Source organism: Pieris rapae, chromosome 5 (assembly GCF_905147795.1).
Source record: "Pieris rapae chromosome 5, ilPieRapa1.1, whole genome shotgun sequence".
NCBI classification, from domain to species: Eukaryota; Metazoa; Arthropoda; class Insecta; order Lepidoptera; family Pieridae; genus Pieris; species Pieris rapae.
The window spans coordinates 8,230,828-8,253,479 of record NC_059513.1 but is presented as its reverse complement, the minus strand read 5'-3'; the positions used below and the strand labels follow the sequence as shown (position 1 = coordinate 8,253,479).

The 22,652-nt window shown below is 43.9% G+C and overlaps 2 protein-coding genes across 2 annotated transcripts; one reads left to right on the top strand and one right to left on the bottom strand.

Moving 5' to 3' along the window:
* The first annotated feature begins 200 nt into the window (after positions 1–200).
* On the top strand, positions 201–2,086 carry LOC111004438 (39S ribosomal protein L2, mitochondrial). Its single transcript, XM_022275471.2, has 6 exons — positions 201–545; positions 627–739; positions 873–1,008; positions 1,297–1,377; positions 1,561–1,692; positions 1,851–2,086. The coding sequence occupies exons 1-6, from the start codon at positions 320–322 to the stop codon at positions 2,054–2,056; spliced, it is 894 nt and encodes a 297-aa protein (XP_022131163.1). The 5' UTR covers positions 201–319; the 3' UTR covers positions 2,057–2,086.
* Positions 2,087–3,271: 1,185 nt separating this feature from the next.
* LOC111004437 (ubiquitin-like modifier-activating enzyme ATG7) lies at positions 3,272–22,611 on the bottom strand. Its single transcript, XM_022275470.2, has 11 exons — positions 22,098–22,611; positions 21,714–21,909; positions 21,172–21,606; positions 20,933–21,033; positions 20,593–20,737; positions 20,147–20,305; positions 19,824–20,012; positions 19,533–19,685; positions 19,293–19,408; positions 3,624–3,903; positions 3,272–3,435 (listed from the first exon to the last, which is right to left on the bottom strand). The coding sequence occupies exons 1-11, from the start codon at positions 22,292–22,294 to the stop codon at positions 3,403–3,405; spliced, it is 2,004 nt and encodes a 667-aa protein (XP_022131162.2). The 5' UTR covers positions 22,295–22,611; the 3' UTR covers positions 3,272–3,402.
* Between the last annotated feature and the right edge of the window lie 41 nt (positions 22,612–22,652).

Genomic DNA, 22,652 nt, shown 5'->3' with positions numbered 1-22,652 from the left:
AGTAAAATAGCCACATTAAATAAAGATTGATGTTTAGCGATTACAAAGAATTGTCAAAACCCTAAAAATTTCTTTTTTTTAAATATTATGGCAATACTAAAAATCTTTTGAAGTCAGTTTGCCAATGGACTTTGTATCCGGCTAATAAATAAATAAATTTAAAAAAAATGTTGACGTTAGTAGGTTTTTTAGATAAGTCATAAACTCATACTCATAGTATAAGTTTGAGCCTTTGAAGACATTTGGATTTTGGGGTTAAGATTTGTACTTTATAGATTGATAATAGATTATTAATGGATACTTTCTATATCGTTTAATTATGGCTCTTAATAGATTATTTTCGAATCTTGCAATCTCGGCTTCTACTAGTTTCATCAGCAGACGGACTGTGCATGCCAGTGCTGTAACATTTGCTAGTAAGCCAAATCTTGTGAAACCAAAGCCAGGATTTGGTAAAAGTTACAGAAGAATTGTACATTTTCCAGAAGAATACACCGTAAAACCTTTAGAAGTTACAAACTTGGCTGGTAGGGATCCTGAAACAGGTAAGATATAATTGTACAATTTTGTATAAAATAATTTGCTATTAAATAAAAATATTGAAGGTTTCACATCCTTTTTGGTAGGTCGAGTTGTTGCTAAGGGAATAGGTGGTGGTATAAAACACAAATATCATTGGATAGATTGGTTCAGAGACGGACCAACTGAAGGACCACCTCAAGAAGAAAAAGTTATTCAGGTACTGTAAGTATGTTAACACTAATAATGTATATGTTATTATTATTAATTGAATAAAAAATTAAATGTTTCAAAATATCTATCACATTTTAAGAATAGGAGATATTATTTTTTACTGATTTGTTCAATTTTAGGTATTGGAAGATGGATGCAGGACAGCACATATTGCTCTTGTAGCTGTTGGAGATAAGCTCAAATATATTCTTGCTACAGAAAATATGAAAGCTGGTGACATTATTAAAACATCAAGGCTTTTACCTAGAATACCAGGTAACATGCAAAAGTTATAATAATATTATAAATGTATTTAAAGATAAATTCATTAATAGCAACCAAGTTTAGACTAAACACTACATATTAAAGCCTTAAACCAGGGGTTCACATGTTAGTATCAGTTAGTGCTTTATTACAATTACACTACTTAACACTGGATTCTTGAAAATTTCAGTCAATTATAAAATGCTTTGCTATGTCCATTCACATACACTGTTGAAATTAATACTTTATAATTTTTCAATTAAAGTGTATCAATTCATGAAATGTTCTTTATTTTTTCAGTCCGAGCGAATGAAGGTGATGCTTATGTGTTGGGTGCTCTTCCAACAGGAACAATAGTGCATTGCATTGAAAAAGAACCAGGTAAATATGTTTTGATCAAAAATTAAACTTGTTACATGGTTGTATATGTACACTCAATAGACAAAAGTGTCATCAACTAATTAGAATATCTTAAAGTTTTTATAATATTTTGAATATTCAAGTTTTAGAACTTAAGAAATTTTTTCTAATCCCATTAATATTTTTAAAAAAATTTTTTTATAGGACAAGGAGGATTATACATCCATGCAGCTGGTACATTTGGCACAATATTAAGGAGGCAAAATGATAGAATAGTAGTGCAGATGCCTTCAAAAAGGCTTTTTAGTTTTAATGAACATTGTATGGCTGTTGTTGGTGAGTACTATACATTACATACACTATCTAAAACTAAGAATGTAGTATAACTAGGCATCCAGTAAAGGTAAACCTACTATTATTTCTATTTCATACAATTAAAAGTAGAATAAGTTTAAACAAAATGTTTTCTCACAAGGAAACATATATTTTTCTAGGTCGTCTATCCAATGTTGATCATGGTAATACACCAATTGGGTCCCCACAGCGAAACAGATGGCTTGGTAACAGACCACGTTCTGGTCTATGGAAAAGAAAAGATGGCAGACATGGAAGAAAAATCAAGCCACCAAAGCCAGTTAAAGAAATTTTCCACCCGTCAAAGTTTCCTTTGCCTGCAATAAATTTGAACATGAGACCTTAATTGTATTATAAATATTGTAGTTAAATAATATTATTTTGTTTATTTTTTTGAGCTAATAATTCCAATTCACTTAATAGAAGTTTAATTCCGAAATCTACTGAACACATAATTTCTCCACAAAAGCAATGCTGGCAATGGTTAATAGTGATAAATATATGGTAGTGTTAACCATTTTATAAGATTATGCCAGAATTTTATTCAAAGTGTTAAACCATCTTACATCAGATATCTGAAAATGCATTAACTATTTTGTTGCTTAATCTTATCATTCATAATAACAAGTGAAACAAATGTAACAAGAACATACTTTAAGTCTATTTATTTATTTAATCCACTACATTATTCTACCTTAACAGATACTACTAATTCGATAGAACGCCGAAATAAAACCCACACCAATTATCCTATATAAAAAATATATACTTATATGCCTAAATCTTAAAACTAACAATATAGCAAGCAACTCTTGTGAATTCTGCCAGCATACAAATAAAAAGATCTCAATCTCTACCTCAACAACAATACGCTGACACAGCTAGCTCTCTTCTGAGGCTTCTGTAACCATGGGTTACGACCAACTACGTCTGAACAAACAGGGTCGGGAACAAGCGAATACAAGGGATACACTCCATAGTCTCTGGTAGAGGTAGCGAGTGAATTTATTTTGTACTCGCTCTAACATGTATGATGAGAATGTATTTAGCCTTATATGGGGCATTGCGTTGCATTCCAAGTGACTTCTCACTACCGCATTGTACAAAATTTTAATTGCACTCATGTTCGTGAAGCCTCAAGCTATTCGTAATCCGAACCCCAGATTTCTGTTAGGCCTTATTGCATATTTTATCTACGTGGTGCGCAAAACAAAGATTCGTATTAAAACACACTCAGATATTTGACCTCTGAGACTTAAGCCAACGTTATACGACTAATGGTATACTTGTACAGAGTGATCAACCATGCCCTTGAGAAAGATATGATTTTGCATTTCGCCAAATTAAACCCAATGAGGAGAAATACTCCTGCTGCAATTAACCACTTGATCAATGTCTTCCTGCATTTTTGAAGTTCCAATACTTTAGCCGGACTTGACAATATAGCTATCGGCCTATGCTGTTCTAGGAATCCTACTTTAGGAACTGGGATTACCAGACTGCTTTAAACAAATAAATAAATACAATTACAATGATATTTGAAAAAAAAAAAAGTTTTATAATACGTTTTATTGAAATATTATTTTGTAATTATATTAACATACTCAAGCATTTTTAAATAATTAAGTAGGCATGAAAATATCTAAAGATGAAAACGACTAACTGTAGAAGTGATATAATAATGGTCCAAATTTATTCAATGTCATCATCAGAAAATGTCAATATCTGAAAAAATAAAACTTTTATTAATATTCTCCGTCATTCTAAAATATTTTACATTCTGCTTTAAGCTTTTGAGATTAAACCTCGAAAATACTGAACAAAGTTATTAATCAAAAAATAAACTAAAGATCAGATTTAATGTTTTTTAAATTAAGTCAGAGGATTTAAAAATAGAAGTATAAAAAATTCACCTCAGCAATCTCAGCGCTTAAATGAAGTTCCTGTAAACCAGTAATTTCCTCCAGATAAGTACCGCTATTGAAGACTTTTAGAAGAAATTCAATCCCTTCTTTTCTATAATTAGCTATCACTATATCAGAGCAAGCGATACACTGTTTAAATTTGCCACAAGTTGGTGTAACATTTTGGTATGTATGGAGAAAACCTCGGATTGAATGAGGTATTGGGCCAAGAACCCCATCCATAGATGAATCTTCTTGGGTTATATTATATGGGGCTGGGGCATTTATTCTGAAAAACAAAATTGTGGTACACATAAAACTTTAGCATTTTGCACATGTTATAGAATATTTGTGATAAATTTTACGTTTCAAACGATTTATATTTATTATATACATATATATTTTTAATATTGTTGTTGTGTAAAATTGATAGTAATGAATTTGGATATCATTCAAAGTATCTAAAAAACCTACATGGTTCTTTGGAGATTCAAATCCAACCCAAGTTAAGGGTATCTATTTGATTTTTAGGATAGGTTCCACTTTAGGAGATATTTGGCTGTAGATAAATAAAACTCCCTAATAACTTGCCGAGAAGAGGTTGAAGATGTAACTCAGTATATAAGCGTGTATATTGAATCTTGAATATGGAATGAATAATATTTTACAAAAATAGATACATTTGTATAAAAAACTTAGACTATCCTTAAAAGTAGTAATGACATGTTGACTTAAAACGTTCAGCCAATACGCGCAGGGTGTGGTCGTAAGGGATCTTTCGCTACCTGACTCGTGTTTCAACAAAAGCGAGGCGCGGCAAAAATTTGACCCTTTTCTGCGCGCAGCGGCTGAAGCGTTCGGATGTGCTCTCTTGAGATCACTTCGATATGCCTACAGCCTATGCGACAACACTGATAAAACTGTTCTTTTCAGAACACACTTGTATCTTACGCAAACGTACAACTGTTCTTTTCAGAACAATTTATTCGCGTATCAAACGACATAACGTGAACGTATAAACTGTTCTTTTCAGAACAATTTATTCACGTATCAAACGACATAACGTAAACAGCTAATTTGGTCACCTACAGGATTCCCCCTCTAGCGAAGCGTACCGGCAGGCGTATGACGCGGCCTCGGCGAGTTGTCCTTGTAGGTGTTACATTGCTCCCACTGTTTAGTAGTTTCAGGCTGTTATCATTTTGGTGTTTCAGGTTGTCGTTTTGATATTGCTTGTCGTTGTCGTTCTGATGTTTCAGGTTGTTTGATTGTTTTTGTGGTTCTGTTGCACTCGATGTGGTTTGCTTGTTGTCGTTACTTGGTATTGTATTAGTAGGCATGTCTTGCTCAGCGATAGTGTAGGCAGGTTTGAGTCTGTCGATAGATATATTCATTTCTCGGTTAGGCAATTGTAGTGTGAATACCTTGTTGTCTCGTTTAAGCACGCGGTAGGGTCCGTCGTAAGGTGCTTGTAATGGCTTTTTTACGGCGTCTATGCGTACAAATACGTATTCACATGTTTGTAGGTCTCTGTGTATAAATATCGGTTTGGTATTGCTATGAGGTTGGCTCGGCATTGGTTGTAAATTCCGTATTGCGTTGCGCAGTTGGTCGATGTAGGCAGAGTCCATGATTACGTCATCACGGGTTGTTGATAGAAAATCACCGGGTAAGCGAATATTGCATCCGTAAGTAAGTTGAGCGGCGCTTACGCCAGTGTCACTTCGCATAGCGGTGCGTACTCCAAGTAGGACGGTTGGTAGTTCGTTGATCCAGCTTCTTGCGGTTTGTAATCTTGCCTTTAATGCGGCCTTAAGAACACGGTGCCATCTTTCGATGATACCGTTACATTGTGCGTGGTATGAGGTTGTACGCGTTTTTTCAATTCCGAGTAAGCGCGAAAGAGATGCAAATACTCTGCTTTCGAATTGGCGTCCTTGGTCCGTTGTTATTGTTTTAGGACATCCGAAACGGGAAATCCAACCTTCGTACACTGCTTTTGCTACGTCTTCAGCCGATATTTCGCATAATGGGTATGCTTCGGGCCATCTGGTTGCTCTGTCTATCATTGTAACGAGGTATCGATGTCCGGTGGTCGCGGTAGGTAGCGGACCAACGATATCGATGTGCACGTGTTCGAAGCGTTCGGTTGGCGCGAAAGTTGTTAATGGGCTTGATGTGTGGCGTTGAATTTTGGCGCGCTGACACTGTATGCATGCTTTCGCCCACTTGCCGACATCTGCGTTCATTGAAGGCCAAAAGTATCGTTGCGAAATTAGTTTTCTTGTAGTCTTTATTCCAGGGTGGCTAATATTATGTACTGCGTCGAATGCGGTACGTCGGTATTCCTCTGGTAAATACGGTCGTACGTATGGAGTTGATGTTTCGCAGTGTAATTTGATGTTAGACGCGGGCAGGTTGATTTCATTGAATGATAAGTTGCTCTGTAGACTTAGTGCTTTGAGAGTATCGCTATCGCGTTCTTGAGCTTTTGCAAGTAAGTTGTAGTCGATAGGCGATGGACATGTAATAGCGTCTACGCGTGATAATGCATCTGCGGCTGCGTTTTGCGACCCACTGACGTGTCGTATATCAGTTGTAAATTCGCTGATATAGAGTAGTTGTCGGGTGCGTCTTGGTGATTCGCTGTTTGTATTTGTTTTAGTGAAAGCGAATGTCAGCGGCTTGTGGTCGGTGAATATTATGATTTCTCGTCCCTCGAACATTTTGCGAAAGTGTTTGACAGCCATGTAGATGGCGAGTAGCTCTCGATCGTAAGTGCTGTATCGCGTCTGTGCGTCGGTGAATTTCTTCGAAAAGTAGCCTAGTGGTTGCCACGTGTTATTGATGAATTGATTGAGAGCGGCACCAGCTGTTTTATCACTCGCGTCGCTGAATATAGCAAGTGTCGCATGATGAGACGGATGAGCGAGTAAAGCGGCGTTTTTAATGCTCTCTTTACATGCTTCGTAAGCTTGCGTTGATTCAGCGGTCCATTCGATTTTAGTTTTATCTCGCTTCTTGACGTTGTGTAGATATGAGTTTAACGGCGCTTGTATGGTCGCAGCGTCTTTGATATTTTCGCGGTAAAAGTTTACCATGCCGAGAAAACGTCGTAGTTCTTCTACTGTTTGTGGCTTCGGGAAGTCTGTGATTGCCTGTACCTTTTCTTGTGGTGGCTGTATTCCTTCCGCCGTGACTTGGTGACCGAGGAATTTAACCGTTGGCTGGCCGAAAACACATTTTGATGGATTGATGGTAATGCCGTATTCATCTAATCTCTGTAGTACGGTACGTAGGTGTTTGCGGTGCTCTTCCTCGTTGGTTGATGCTACGAGCAAGTCGTCGACGAATGGAAATACAAAGTCGAGTTCACGCAGTACTTCGTGAATGAAGCGTTGGAATGTCTGACCGGCGTTCTTTAGACCGGGGCACATGCGTGGAAACTCAAAAAGGCCAAATGGTGTGATAATGGCGGTTTTCTCCACATCTTGCTCGCTGACTGGTAGTTGCTGGTAAGCACGGTTGAGGTCCAGCGTGGAGAAAATTTTCTTCCCTGCGAGTTGATATGTAAAGTCACGTATGCGTGGTATGGGATAGCGATCGGGCTTAGTTATCGCGTTTAGCCTTCTGTAATCGCCACACACGCGTAACTCTCCATTTTTCTTCGGCACAACGTGAAGCGGTGATGCCCAAGGGCTTTTGCTTGGTCTGCATAACCCTTGGTCAATCATATTTTGGAATTCTTTTCTGACCGTTTCGTAGCGATGCGGTGCAATGGGGCGTGGCCTGCAGTGAAGGGGCGGTCCGTTCGTTTCTATGAAGTGTTCGACGGAATGTTTGGGACTAAGCTTCATTGAAGTGATTCTAGTCGTCCCAGGGAAATCTGCCAGTATATTATGGTAATTATGCTCAATGTCGATACTGCGAACTGTAGGTATGTTTGCAGTACTGAGTTGAGCGTTTGTTACCAGCTGAGTTTTCCCGTCGATCAATCTTCTGTTTTTAACATCAACAATTAGGTGGTGATGCTGTAGAAAGTCTGCTCCCAGTATTGGCTTCGACACATCTGCTACGATGAATTTCCAGGTGAATGGTCTTCGGAGGTTAAGGTTGAGTTGCAGTGTCCTCTCTCCGTATGTCGGTATAACGGTGTTGTTAGCGGCGTACAGTTGGAATGGCAGTGGTTTTTCGTGAGAGCCTTTTTTCTTTGGTAGGACGGAGATATTGGCTCCTGTGTCTACCAAAAAAGTAAGTTTTGTTACCTTGTCGGTAACGAAAAGGCGGTGTGATGCTTCGGTAACGCCAGATTCCGCCGCGGCTAGCGTTACATTTAGTTTTCCGACTGATATTGACCGTGTGCTTGACCGTTGATGGGCTTAAAACTGCATGGCGATGCGCATTTCTTCGCGTCCATACCGTACCGATTATGATAATAGCAGTACGGCATTGGAGATTTTCTACGGCTTCGGTCTTCCATCGGTGATTCACGTCGGCTTTCGTGGTGATTTCTTGATGCATTCCGCGAGCGTTGTTGGTACCAGTGGCGAGAGCGACTGTTGCGATAAGTGTCGCGAGGTTGGGCTCGTAACTCGGCAACTTCCAAAGACAACCTTCTTATCTCACCGATGAGGGTGTCGATGGTTGGTTGTTGCACTGGTGGTGTTGGTGACGCAGGTACGAGAGTTGTTGCGACGGCAGCGATGTGATGAGACGGCGTGTGTACTTCCATCATTTTGTCCGCGAGCAAAGTCAGGTCGTCGAGCGTAGTTTTGATTTTGAATGCTTCGCTGACGGCTAGCACGGAACGGATATGTGGCGGCAGGTGCTCGAGCCACATCATTTATTTTTAAATGTGTTAAGTGAAAGTGATGTGAGGCCGCAGCTCTCGTCGCGGTATAGCGATGGCGAGAGCGCCCTCACCGCAACACCGCACAGGCCACGCCCCTCAACGATGGCGCCACCCGATGAAATGCACCCAACGGTGAGTCCGCCTATTCTATCTATTCAAGAGGAGGAAAATATCGCTCATGGGCAAGACCCGGCTGAGCTGCTGGCCTTCTTGGAAGGCGACCTGCGCCCGGCGCAGCCCGTGTCGCCCCGTGCCGGCTATGAGTCGGATGCGCTGTTTGTTGCGCAGACACTCATAGGCCGGTTCGCAACGGATGGACTCGCGCGCGCCATGTGCGAGTACCTATCGCAGACGCGCAGGCGCCTTCTAAACGAGGGCCTTCTGACTTCGCCGCTATCGAGCGACGAACACGATGCGCTCGTTAAAGTGAAACGAGCGCATCAAGCTCTACGCCGCCCGCCGCCGCCGGACTCAGACGAGGACGCCGCCGGGTCGGCGCCTAAGCGCGTATGCGCGCAGACGACGCCCCCTGGCGTCAATCAATCTACACAACACGCGCAACCGGCGCCGCTCTCTCAGAGGGACCCGCGCCGCCGCCGTTTCGAAGATACGGCCATGGCCACGGCGTCGACAAGTGCGCCCCCCTCCGCCCACCCCGCGCCCCGCGCGGCCCTTGCGACGGCTCAACCTACGCCGCAAGACGCGGCGACTACAAATTTAAACGCGGCGTCATACGCCGCGATGACCGCGTCGCCGACGGTGGCCCGTCGGCCACCACTCGCGCCCCTGCCCGCCGCGCCTCAGACACCGAAATACCCGCCATTTGTAATAGAATCCCTCCCTGACTGGACCACCCATGTCAGGGAGATGAAAAAGAGACTGGGGCGTACGGTGAACGCGCGTGCCTATGGACAGGGGCTCAAAATAACACCAGAGGACGAGGAGGAGTACCGCCTGGTGCAGCGGTACCTTGGGGAGTTGGAGACCAGCGGAGTTAACGTGGTATACTTCTCCTACTCCCTACCAGCAGAGCGGCAGCTGAAGGTGGCGGTAAGAGGCATTCCGGCGGACACGGAACCCGAGGCCATCATGTCGGAGCTGCGAGACCTCGGGTACGAGCCTGAACACGCCCAGCCCATCAGAGCCAGGAAGGGGAGACCAGGGTGTATCTTCCTGGTCATACTCCGCCGCACTCCGGACATCACCCCCGCGATCTACGGCATAACAGAGCTGTTGTGCATTCCGGGGGTGACCATCGAGTCCTGGCGGGGCAAAAGGGGCCCCGCACAATGTCATCGATGTCAGGGTTTTAGACACTCCTCGCACCAATGCCACCGGGCCCTGGCCTGTGTGAAGTGCGGGGAGGGCCACCGTACCGCCGACTGCCCCCTACCTAAGGGGGCCACGCCGAGATGCGCCAATTGCAAGGGGGCGCATCCGGCCAACCACAGCACGTGTCCGGTGCTGAAGGAGGAGGCGCGCAACAAGCGCGCTGGCACGGTGGCACTTGCAGCACGGGGCATGGGCGCCTCCGAGGCGCGCGGTCGACGTCGCGGTGGTCGCGGCGGTCGCGGCGCGCGCGGCGCACATGGCGCACATGGCGCGCCTGGCGCTGGCGGCGGACGTGGCGCGCAGGGCGCATTTGGCGCCCGCGGCGCACATGGCGCACCTGGCGCACCTGGCGCGCCTAGCTCACATGGCGCCCATGGCGCACTTGGCGTCCGCGACGCGCGGGGACCATCTGGCGCACCTGGCGCTCGCGGCACACATGGCGCCACCACCCCAGCACCTACACCAGCTGCCCAAACACGGCGGAGGGACGAGCCGCGCGAACACGCGCAGGCTGACCCGCGTGCTCATGGGCAGCACTTCTCACAGCCGCAGGAGGTAGAGATGGTCACCTACCCCGCGGAGCCTCCCAGCCAACGCCGACGCCGCAGAGGGGGGAGAAGAAGAGGACGCGGGGGGGTACAACCCCCCGCCCCCCCGCGCGCGGAACCTGCCGCGCACGCCGAGGCAGGCCCCAGTAGGGCCGCCGCCGACTCCGCTCCAGTTGCTGGAGCTACCAGAGCCGCTGACCAGCGCGCCGCACGCCCCCGCAGCGGGGGCCCACTGAGGGGCCAGACGCTCCCCAGCGAGACGGCGATCGCTGAGGCGGTTGACAGGGCGGTCACCGCATTGCTGGGCGCCCTATACCCGACCCCGTCTGAACCGACCTACGGAGGACGCCGGTCGCGCAGTCGAGGCGTGAGGCAACGAAAATGAACTTACGCCTCCTGCACTGGAACGCCGACGGCCTTCGGGATAAAGGCCACCACTTGCGTCACATCCTACGCACACAGGACGTGGATGTGGCGCTCATTTCCGAGACGCACCTGCGCCCCACCGACCGACTGCGTGCTGCGGGCTACTACGTCTACCGCGCAGAGCACCAGGCGGCCAACGGGGCGCCCTTTCGCGGACTGGCGGTGATGATACGGCGACGGATCGCTCACCGCGCAATCCCGCCGGTCAACGGCGACAAAATCCTGACGCTGGGGGTCGAGCTAGAACTGGGCGGGCAGCCCACAGACGTGCTAGCTGTCTACGCTCCCCCCGGCTCCAACTTCGCACCGGCCGAGCTGGAGGCCGCGCTCAGCCGGAAGCCGACGCTCCTCGCGGGCGACTGGAATGCCAAGCATATCAGCTGGCAATCCCACTCCAGCAGCTCGCGGGGCAACCGGCTTCTGCAGCATGCCGAGGCTCGCGGCTACCAGGTGTGCGGACCAGATGCCGCCACCCACTACCCGAGAAACAACACCCACAGGCCGGACATTATCGATTTGGTGGTGCATAACCGGCCTGATCTCTACCTGGCGCAGGAGGTCCTGATGGACGAATACCAGTCGGACCACCAACCAGTGCTGTGCCTTCTCGCGGGGGCACCATCCCCGCCCGCACGCAGCTGGAGGGTCACCGACTGGAACGCCTTCGAATCGATACTCGAAGGCGCCACCGCGCCAGGCCCACCGGACACGACACCAGGCGCCGTTGACGACATGGCGGAGTCCATGACGCGGCAACTCCAGGCAGCTCTGGCGGAAGCAACGACCACGCGTCCGCCGGAGGTAGTACGCGAGGACCTAGCCCCGTTCGTGCTGAGGCTGATCAGCCAGAAGCGCGCGCTCAGGAGGCAGTGGCAGCGCAATCGCTGCCCCGTGCTGAAGACAAAGCTGAACCGCCTCGCCGAACGGGTCAAGAACGAGTTGGCCGCCCACGCCCAGCGCTCCTGGGAGCAAGCGCTGGGGGAGGCGACCACCGAGCCCACACGCCTCCACCAACTCTGCCGCCGCCTCTATAGGACTCCAGAGCCGAAGCGTCCGCTACGCGACGGCAACGGCGCCATCACCTATGACGACAACGATCGGGCCGAAATCTTCGCCGAGCACCTCCAGCGCCAATTCTCACCGAACGCCGCGGCATGCCCAGCGCGCGTGGCCGAGGTCGAGAGCGCTGTCGAGGGCTGGCTAGCTCGCCCGATCCCACCCGATGACGACCCCATTGCCTTTTCGCCTTCACAAGTGCGGAAGGCGATACTCCGGCTGCCACTGAAGAAGGCGCCGGGACCGGACGGCATCACCCACCAGGCGCTGCGCCACCTACCCATGAGGTGGATAGTCGCGCTGGCGCGCCTCTTCACGGGGATCATCCGGTCCCTACACTTCCCCAGTACCTGGAAAGAGGGCAAGGTGATCCTACTGCCGAAGCCCGGAAAGGATTACACCCGACCGGAGAGCTACCGGCCTATCACCTTGCTCTCAACTCAGTCGAAGCTGTTCGAGAGGCTGTTGCTGCAGAGGACCTACAAATACCTGCAGCCGAGGCCCGAGCAGTTCGGCTTCCGCGGCGAGCACAGCACCACGCTGCAGCTGACGAAGGTGCTCTTCACTGCAGCCGCGGCCCTCAACAAGAAGGAAGGGGCCGCCGCCGTGATGCTGGACATGGAGAAGGCCTTCGACCGTGTCTGGCACGATGGCCTCGTGCTGAAGCTCGCCGAGTCTCCACTGCCCCGCCGTATAGTCGCCGTGCTCCGCGCCTTTCTCACCGACCGCACGTTCTACGTTGCGACGGGAGAGGCTGCGTCGAGACCGCGACCCATCACGGCGGGCGTCCCACAGGGCAGCGTGCTATCGCCGCTGCTGTACACTACTTACACGGACGACGTCCCCTGCCCGAGCGGGTGTAGCCTGGCCCTCTTCGCCGACGACACGGCGTACGTGGCCACCTCGCTCAACACCAAGGCAGCAGCGGCGAAGCTCCAACGCGCTCTGGACCTCCTGCCAGAGTGGCTGAACAAGTGGAGACTAGCCGCCAACCCTACCAAGACACAGGCGATCGCCTTCGGCCGGAGTTGGTTGCCGCCGCCCCTGCGATTCCTGGACCAGGACGTGCCGTGGAAGACGCCGGTCACCTACTTAGGGGTCACCATCGACCGGAATCTGACCATGCGGCACCACGTCAAGAGGATCGTAGGAAGAGCGAAGGGGGTGTCGAGCAAACTCCGCCCCCTATTCACCGGCAACATACCCATCCGTACTAAGCTCGCGCTGTACAAGCAGTACGTGCGCCCACATCTCACGTACGCGGCGCCGGCGTGGTACTCCTACACTAAGGAGGCCCACCGGCAGAGACTGCGCGCCGTGCAGAACACATGCCTGAGGCGCGCAGTGGGGGCCCCCCGCTACGTGAGAAACGCCACCATAGCGCGAGACCTGCGGATGGAGTCCATCGACGAGTTCGTCGCGCGACTCGCGAAGGGGATGTTCGATCGAGCGGATGGCTCTCAGCATCCCCATCTCCAAAACATCGCGCCATGGCACTCCAGGCCGCCAGATCGCCTGCGGTATCCGCGTGAGCTACTCCCCGCGGATGCCGATACCACCGGACATGACACCAGGGCAGCAGCCGCGGCTTCGACCGCTGGTCGCCTCGCTGGGCCTCCCCCGGGGCTACCGGGGGTCTCACCCGGCGGAGCTTGACCGCGAGCCGCGCAGCGCGCTGCCCGATACCACCGACCACGACACCAGGGTCAAGTCGAGATTACTCCTTGACCCCACACTACCACCGGATTGACACCCCGGACAAGACCCCACCGGCTGCGCGCAGCGAGTCGAGCCATTGTTCCTCGCGCGCAGCAGCCCCCACCAAGGGCTATTAGCCCGCCCCCGTACCGCCCTGTATCAGCAGGGCGCGAACAAACAATCCACCCGATAGAGACCCATACTCGAACGGGTTTAAGCATCCCCCTTGCGAGGGAGGATGTAACAATTACAAGTCGGCTGAAGCGTTCGGATGTGCTCTCTTGAGATCACTTCGATATGCCTACAGCCTATGCGACAACACTGATAAAACTGTTCTTTTCAGAACACACTTGTATCTTACGCAAACGTACAACTGTTCTTTTCAGAACAATTTATTCGCGTATCAAACGACATAACGTGAACGTATAAACTGTTCTTTTCAGAACAATTTATTCACGTATCAAACGACATAACGTAAACAGCTAATTTGGTCACCTACAGATTCTATGCTCAAATTTTTAAATAAGAGTTACGGACAATATATCAGATACATTTTTTAAATTTTTAATTTGCTTAAGGCTTGAACAGTGCTCAAATCGGTCAACTAGCCCTAGTTTAAATTAAATTGTTGGAAGAACTGTCGCTCATATGCTTTTGAAAAAAATATATATTGTGGGTTGAAGCCTACTGTATCGATTGATAAAATCAAAAAAGATAAAAGCAATACCAATTTCCCAAAAAAAAATTTACCATCGGACCGTAGATTAGACATAAATTACAAATTCGCTCCAAAACGGTTTATGCGATTTATTTTAATCTTACACGTATTATTAGATAAAGCATATATTATTATTTTGATAAAAAAAAAATTGTATTAATTCGTTTCCTGGGCATGGAAAGTAATAAAAGGTAAATAAACTCAAGCGCAATGGGCTTCCCTCCGCAATTTCACACCCGCGAGCCCTGCATGCGGCTTGTCTTCAGTCCACCTCAACGCTTTGCGACGGGAGGACTACGCTTGTGTGTCGAAGCCAATAATAATTAAATATTTGCGTATTTTAGTTTTTACCCGCGGATTTTTTTAGAAATGCCAAAATATAAAAAGAAATATCAAGTGAGGCGAGGACATGAACTTCGGAAATTATTGTATGTTATAAGTATATGTATATAAGTACCTACCCTAACAAAACTCAAATTTAGAGTTGTCAAGTTTCAAGTGCAACTTGTACAACCAAGTAAAATAAGTTGCTGAACCTGATACCTGATGGAATCTGAAAGTGGGTACTGGATCTCGAGGATGGTAAGCAGTAGACATACCGTCATTGAGCTCGTTGTAATCAGCTCAGCGAGACGATACTAGAAATGTGACTATATGAACCTGATGATGGACTCCCAAGGTGGGTACAGAGTCTCGAGGATGATAAGCATTAGACATACCATCATTGAGCTCGTTGTAATCAGCTTAGCGAAACGATACTAGAAATGTGACTAAATGAACCTGATGATGGACTCCGAAGGTGGGTACTGGGTCTCGAGGATGGCAAGCAGTAAACATACCGTCATTGAGCTCGTTGTAATCAGCTCAGCGAGACGATACTAGAAATGTGACTATATGAACCTGATGATGGACTCCCAAGGTGGGTACAGAGTCTCGAGGATGATAAGCATTAGACATACCATCATTGAGCTCGTTGTAATCAGCTTAGCGAAACGATACTAGAAATGTGACTATATGAACCTGATGATGGACTCCGAAGGTGGATACTGAGTCTCGAGGATGGTAAACAGTAGACATACCGTCATTGAGCTCGTTGTAATCAGCTCAGCGAGACGATACAAGAAATGTGACTATATGAACCTGATAATGGTCTCCGAAGGTGGGGACCGGATCTCGAGGATGGTAAGCAGTAGACATGCCGTCATTGAGCTCGTTGTAATCAGCTCAGCAAGACGATACTAGAAATGTGACTATATGAACCTGATGATGAACTCCGAAGGTGGGTACTGGATCTCGAGGATGGTAAGCAGTAGACATACCGTCATTGAGCTCGTTGTAATCAGCTTAGCGAAACGATACTAGAAATGTGACTATATGAACCTGATGATGGACTCCGAAGGTGGATACTGAGTCTCGAGGATGGTAAACAGTAGACATACCGTCATTGAGCTCGTTGTAATCAGCTCAGCGAGACGATACAAGAAATTTTACTATATGAACCTGATAATGGTCTCCGAAGGTGGGGACCGGATCTCGAGGATGGTAAACAGTAGACATACCGTCATTGAGCTCGTTGTAATCAGCTCAGCGAGACGATACTAGAAATGTGACTATATGAACCTGATGATGGACTCCCAAGGTGGGGACCGGATCTCGAGGATGGTAAGCAGTAGACATGCCGTCATTGAGCTCGTTGTAATCAGCTCAGCGAGACGATACTAGAAATGTGTTATATGAACCTGATGGTGGACTCCGAAGGTGGGTACTGGGTCTGATTGACTCTGATTTCATTTTCGGGCTTAGATATAACATGCTGCACTCGTAGGTTTCAGAACCAAGAAAAATATTTAAAATTTCAACTGGAAGACGAATCGTTGAAATTGATTATTTTTTCAATAAACTCAAAGAAATATAGTGGTATTATAGTAAATATTACCTAATATTTATTTAATATTAAAAATTAATAAGTTCATATAGTCACATTTCTAGTATCGTCTCGCTGAGCTGATTACAACGAGCTCAATGATGGTATGTCTACTGCTTACCATCCTCGAGATCCAGTACCCACCTTCGAAGTCCATTATCAGGTTCATATAACACATTTCTAGTATCGTCTCGCTAAGCTGATTACAACGAGCTCAATGATGGTATGTCTACTGCTTACCATCCTCGAGATCCAGTACCCACCTTCGGAGTCCATTATCAGGTTCATATAGTCACATTTCTCGTATCGTCTCGCTGAGCTGATTACAACGAGCTCAATGACGGTATGTCTACTGCTAACCATCCTCGAGATCCAGTACCCACCTTCGGAGTCCATTATCAGGTTCATATAACACATTTCTAGTATCGTCTCGCTAAGCTGATTACAACGAGCTCAATGACGGTATGTCTGCTTCTTACCATCCTCGAGACCCAGTACCCACCTTCGGAGTCTATCATCAGCTTCATATAGTCACATTTCTAGTATCGTCTCGCTGAGCTGATTACAACGAGCTCAATGACGGTATGTCTACTGCTAACCATCCTCAAGATCCAGTACCCACCTTCGGAGTCCATTATCAGGTTCATATATTCACATTTCTCGTATCGTCTCGCTGAGCTGATTACAACGAGCTCAATGACGGTATGTCTACTGCTAACCATCCTCGAGATCCAGTACCCACCTTCGGAGTCTATCATCAGCTTCATATAGTCACATTTCTAGTATCGTCTCGCTGAGCTGATTACAACGAACTCAATGACGGTATGTCTACTGCTAACCATCCTCGAGATCCAGTACCCACCTTCGGAGTCCATTATCAGGTTCATATAGTCACATTTCTCGTATCGTCTCGCTGAGCTGATTACAACGAGCTCAATGACGGTATGTCTACTGCTAACCATCCTCGAGATCCAGTACCCACCTTCGGAGTCCATTATCAGGTTCATATAGTTACATTTCTAGTATCGTATCGCTGAGCTGATTACAAGGAGCTCAATGACGGTACGTCTACTGCTTACCATCCTCGAGACCCAGTACCCACCTTCGGAGTCCATCATCAGGTTCATATAGTCACATTTCTTGTATCGTCTCGCTGAGCTGATTACAACGAGCTCAATGACGGTATGTCTACTGCTTACCATCCTCGAGATCCACTACTCACCTTCGGAGTCCATCATCAGGTTCATATAGTCACATTTCTTGTATCGTCTCGCTGAGCTGATTACAACGAGCTCAATGACGGTATGTCTACTGCTTACCATCCTCGAGACCTAGTACCCACCTTCGGAGTCCATTATCAGGTTCATATAGTCACATTTCTAGTATCGTCTCGCTGAGCTGATTACAAGGAGCTCAATGACGGTACGTCTACTGCTTACCATCCTCGAGACCCAGTACCCACCTTCGGAGTCCATCATCAGGTTCATATAGTCACATTTCTTGTATCGTCTCGCTGAGCTGATTACAACGAGCTCAATGACGGTATGTCTACTGCTTACCATCCTCGAGACCTAGTACCCACCTTTGGAGTCCATCATCAGGTTCATATAGTCACATTCCTTGTATCGTCTCGCTGAGCTGATTACAACGAGCTCAATGACGGTATGTCTGCTGCTTACCATCCTCGAGATCCACTACTCACCTTCGGAGTCCATCATCAGGTTCATATAGTCACATTTCTAGTATCGTTTCGCTGAGCTGATTACAACGAGCTCAATGACGGTATGTCTACTGCTTACCATCCTCGAGATCCAGTACCAACCATCAGAGTCCATCGTCAGCTGATGATGATGACTCGGTTTCGGTATTTTAGCAATACTGACATTAAAAAGTTTTAACCTCAGAACGAATTAAACATGTAAAAAAATCATGTATGTACTAGTTAAATAATTGGCAGCCACCATTTTTTCTAGACCAATATTTATTTATAAATTTTTATATTTAGCTAATAATTGGTTTCGTATTCACGTAGTTTTGTTAGACTATTCACTATTTTGTTAGACTAGATGGCGTTAGTAAATTATTGTTTGTAGTAGAGGTCAAATCCTCAAAGTCATCGGCGTATGTTAGAGTCTTAAATATTTTCTTAATATGTAACAGACGATTAAATACTTGCATAAAAGCTTATAAGGTTTTCACAAAAAATACAATAATTCGGATTTTCTTTTACAAGTAAACTTTTTTATTTTTTAAATCCTTATAAAATATATTGAATCAATATTAATATTTTGTTGTAATTTTTAAATTTGTCATTTTCAAAAGGAAGACAATTTTTTTTGAGTACCGGTACACAAGTATTTATTTATTTATTTATTCACACTTCGTTGCTAGAAGAAACACAATATATATAAATTACAAGGGATGCAACGGGCGCCCTTATCGCTAACAAGCGATCTCTTCCAGGCAACCCTAGTAAGAAAAGAAAACAATAAATAAAAAAATGATGAGTGCAAGAAGTGCATAACCAGAAGTTATATAAAAAACAAAATATATTTATATTAATCTATTGAACCTTAATCTAGAGAAAATAAAAAAAAAACAATATTAATAACTAACTAAAACTAAAAAGCTAATCTTACAGATTTAAGAATAGCAAATAGTGAATTACATTTACAAAACGAACAGGAGATACAAGAATTACACAGGTCACGATTGATTAGGATATGATAAGGTTAGGAAATATTTATATAGACGAGTTTTAAAAGACGATAGGGAGGAAGCCAATCGTATAGACTCAGGCAGCTTATTCCACAGCCTAATGGCGGAAATCATAGTTTATAGTTTGGTATAGGTATTTGTTAAGTATGGGTTGTTATGGAACCACTTAAAATGGTAGCTGATTCCAGCAGTGGTGGTAAACGCCAGGAAGTATGAGTCTTGTAAGCCAGAATTAATTGTGCATATAGTAAAACCTATGAATAGTTGGAGTTCTAACGCACTTACCTAGTATTGCGCGTTTTTAGGTCAAAACTATATATTGTATCAGGAACGCTTGGATCAAAGTGTACATTTTTTTTCGGTAGATGGCGCCAAAAATCGCATTATAATCGGATATCATAGTTACCCGAGTGGATGTTGCAACAGCCCAACTAGGAGTTCAACGGCTAACCCGCCAGCGATGGCCGCTACTCCCGGCCGAGTCACTGTACATTGCTGGTCCAATGTACGGTCTTTTACTGACTGTAAATGAATATTAATTAGTTAATACTATTTGAATAAAAATAATTTTACCATACAAATAGTGTTACAACGCCAATATCGCGACTCTACGAACCGCTAGCGCAGATAAATTTAAAGTACTTACATTACCGGGCGCTGTGACGTCATTGCAAAAATAGCACCCAAGTTGAGCACCATCAACATGCGAGTTCTTTACATCATACGGCGCTGATGCAAGCCCTAGCCCATGGCGCATTACTAGGTAACTATCGAAGCCTAGCGCTGCATTTATTGCTATCTAAGAAAATTGAAAAATTACTGTGGCTTAAATTAGTTTTATTATTTATCATAGACCATCTTTTTGACCAAAAATTTCTCCAAAACTTAATAATGAAATAAAGATCTTTTAAAAACTTATATTTAATTTTGAATATACCTTTCCATAATGTGCAGCAATCAAAGTAGGCAGCCATCTTGCTTCCCTTGTGTCCAAGAGGAGAAATATTACATCATGTTCTTGTATAGCATCAATTATTTGTTTTATATTAGAAATGGTTTCTTCTTTAAGAGAGTCACCAATTGGATGACCAGGCATCGGAATGTGTAAAGCTGATCCATGGCTAACCTGGTAGTTGTTTTTATTATTTTCTTTTATAACAATATTAATTCAATATTTTATGTAATAAATATACCAAATTTAAACTTTTGTAGTTTCACTTAATTTAAAAATAGTGTGGTGGTTCTGAATAAAATACTTACAACACTTGGCAATATTTTCTTAAGATTATCTGAGGCAGCATTTGCTTTCATCTTTCCACCATTTAGACAGTCCTCATAATTAAACAAAACTTGTCGCGATGGATTAGAAAATGACACTTTTCCATTGTCTATGAAAGTTATATGTCGGAAACCCCAAGCCTGTAGAACAGAAAATTATTTATAAGCAGTATGTTTAAGCTTATGCCTCAAATAACTATTGAATGTCTTTCTCTAATCGCATTTATCATTTACCATATAGGCAAGTCCACATGTGCCTTTATAATTATCACACTATAATATATTGTTATTTTAATAGAAATTGAATCCTAGACCAAATTCAAAGACTTCCTCTATATATTTAACTTATTTTTTTAGAGAGTGCACCAATAAAATAAGAGCGAATAGGTCATGAGGGGTGTTTTTAAAAAGTGTTAGTTATACATTACCAATAAATCTCTTGCCACATGACAACCCAAAGTTCCTGCACCAAGTAGCAAACATTTAGTATTTTTCATAATATCCACATTAAGTTCGGGAACCAGTCGCCATTGCATCAACCTTATATTTAAATCTGATGATGTATCAGCTAATCTGAGGTAATTAACAGGACAGTTTATTATAACATTTAAATAAAAACTATATAAGTATTTTTTGCATTAAAATTCATAAGTAACAATAAAAAGCTTAATATGTTTTATTTGTAATTAGTAAAGAAAATTTATATAATATATTATTAATTTAAATAGCACAAAATAAATATTTACACATGAGAACATAAATTCTAACCGCAAAGGGTCCATAGATGCAGACATATTTGCTAACTTTGGCCCGAAATTGCCCTTATTGTTTCGTTCCCATCCCACCCAACCTTTACCTGATTCAGGATTCTGAAAGACATATTTTAATTTAATAAGTTGATAAATAAAACCAATAGACTTCTGAATATATAGGTTGCCATTGTAATTTCACTCATTAAATCATTAAAACTAACATGGTAAATAAAAAATTTCAATTATATAACTGACCTGTTGTGCTTTTATAATAAACACTCTACTGTTTTCAACTGAACCATTTTTATCCACCCTTATTCCTACAACTTTTGTAACAGTTCTAGCTAATAATGGATTATGTTCAAATACAGCAGCAAGAAGTATTCTCAGTGGCCATCCTGGATTGTCAGTATTACTTGGATCCATAAATGCATAATACATATTTGTGTATCCTTGACTTTTTTCAAATACATCTGATACTTTTAGTACTTTTAATTTGTCTTCCTCAATAACAATAACAAAGAAGTACTTCTGTGTTGTTTCCAAACTTTTTAATTCCTCTGCTATTTCATCTAGTTGTTGATTATTAAAATGTGCTGAAGCTAGGCTACTTTTTTCTTTAAGATATACTGTAGGTTGACTGGGAGTTGGAAATGCAAACCAATAATAGTAATGAAACTTTTTCAAGTCCTGTAATATTTTACCCTTTTTTCATAAATGTATTAATAAAATAATTTATTACTACTAAATTTAAAACAAAACTTTTATTCGATGAGCTAATTATGATTTAAACTTACAGCAAATGAAAGTACGAAGAAGTTTAACAATGAACTGGGATTGTTAATCCATGATCCAGTTTTTATATTCTGCCATAAAACTTCACCTAAGCTGTTTAGAAGTGATGCTTTGTCAATATTTTTGAAATCTTCAATTGTATTCTTGTTCATTACAGTTCCAGTTACATTCAAATAGCAGTGTTCTTGTTCTGGTGTCCTTAAAAAGTCATGAACTTTAATATAATAATAATGTATTAGATGTTTTCTGTTTATAATAGGGACAAAACCAAAAATTCAATAGCATATAGAATAAAATAAAAATATGGACAGGTGTATGAAGATGAACAATTCTATATATTGTTTTAAATAAATAATCCAAGCATTTCTTAAAAATATAAAACTTACGTGTTGAAAGATGTTCCATCAACTTCAAAAACAGGTCCTATATCATTTCGATATGTGAAGCGACCAAATATTTGTTTTGTGCTTTCGTTTAATCTATCAACGTTAATTTTTAAATTAGTTAAAGTATGCCAGAATGAAGGGTGTACAAAAGACATAAAAGGTACATATTGAATGATTTGATCATCGGCTGACGACATTTTAAACACTAGTTATATAGGAGAGGCTGTCTCTAGTAAAATAAACAATGCGTTGCCTTTCCAAAATAAACATCCCCTGTCTAGTCCGTTTGATAATTTATTGTAATCACAAAATACTCGAGAGTAAATAAAATATTTTATGTTTTTCATGTATTTATATTAATTATAATTTCAATAACCATAATGCAAATTGGCTGTTTCTATCTTTTAAGTTGCGAACAAATACTTTTTGATTTGGCTATTGCATTTGCAAAAAGAAATCTAGCGCTTCATAAAATAAGATTCAGGGTGAGATTCAGAGTTGAGATTGGCGTAAATCAGAATTCAAAACAATTTTGACATTCCAGAGTCTTATAAT

What these genes read in the sequence shown, in the direction of transcription:
- LOC111004438 (XM_022275471.2), top strand. Translation starts at nt 320, where the DNA reads ATGGCTCTTAATAGATTATTTTCGAATCTTGCAATCTCGGCTTCTACT. An exon ending in GCTTTTACCTAGAATACCAG is followed by an intron (nt 1,009 to 1,296) that starts GTAACATGCAAA and finishes TTATTTTTTCAG; the next exon opens with TCCGAGCGAATGAAGGTGAT. An exon ending in ACATTGTATGGCTGTTGTTG is followed by an intron (nt 1,693 to 1,850) that starts GTGAGTACTATA and finishes ATATTTTTCTAG; the next exon opens with GTCGTCTATCCAATGTTGAT.
- LOC111004437 (XM_022275470.2), bottom strand. Translation starts at nt 22,294, where the DNA reads ATGTCGTCAGCCGATGATCAAATCATTCAATATGTACCTTTTATGTCT. An exon ending in AGAAAATATTGCCAAGTGTT is followed by an intron (nt 20,013 to 20,146) that starts GTAAGTATTTTA and finishes AACAACTACCAG; the next exon opens with GTTAGCCATGGATCAGCTTT. An exon ending in TAAGCGCTGAGATTGCTGAG is followed by an intron (nt 3,436 to 3,623) that starts GTGAATTTTTTA and finishes TTATTTTTTCAG; the next exon opens with ATATTGACATTTTCTGATGA.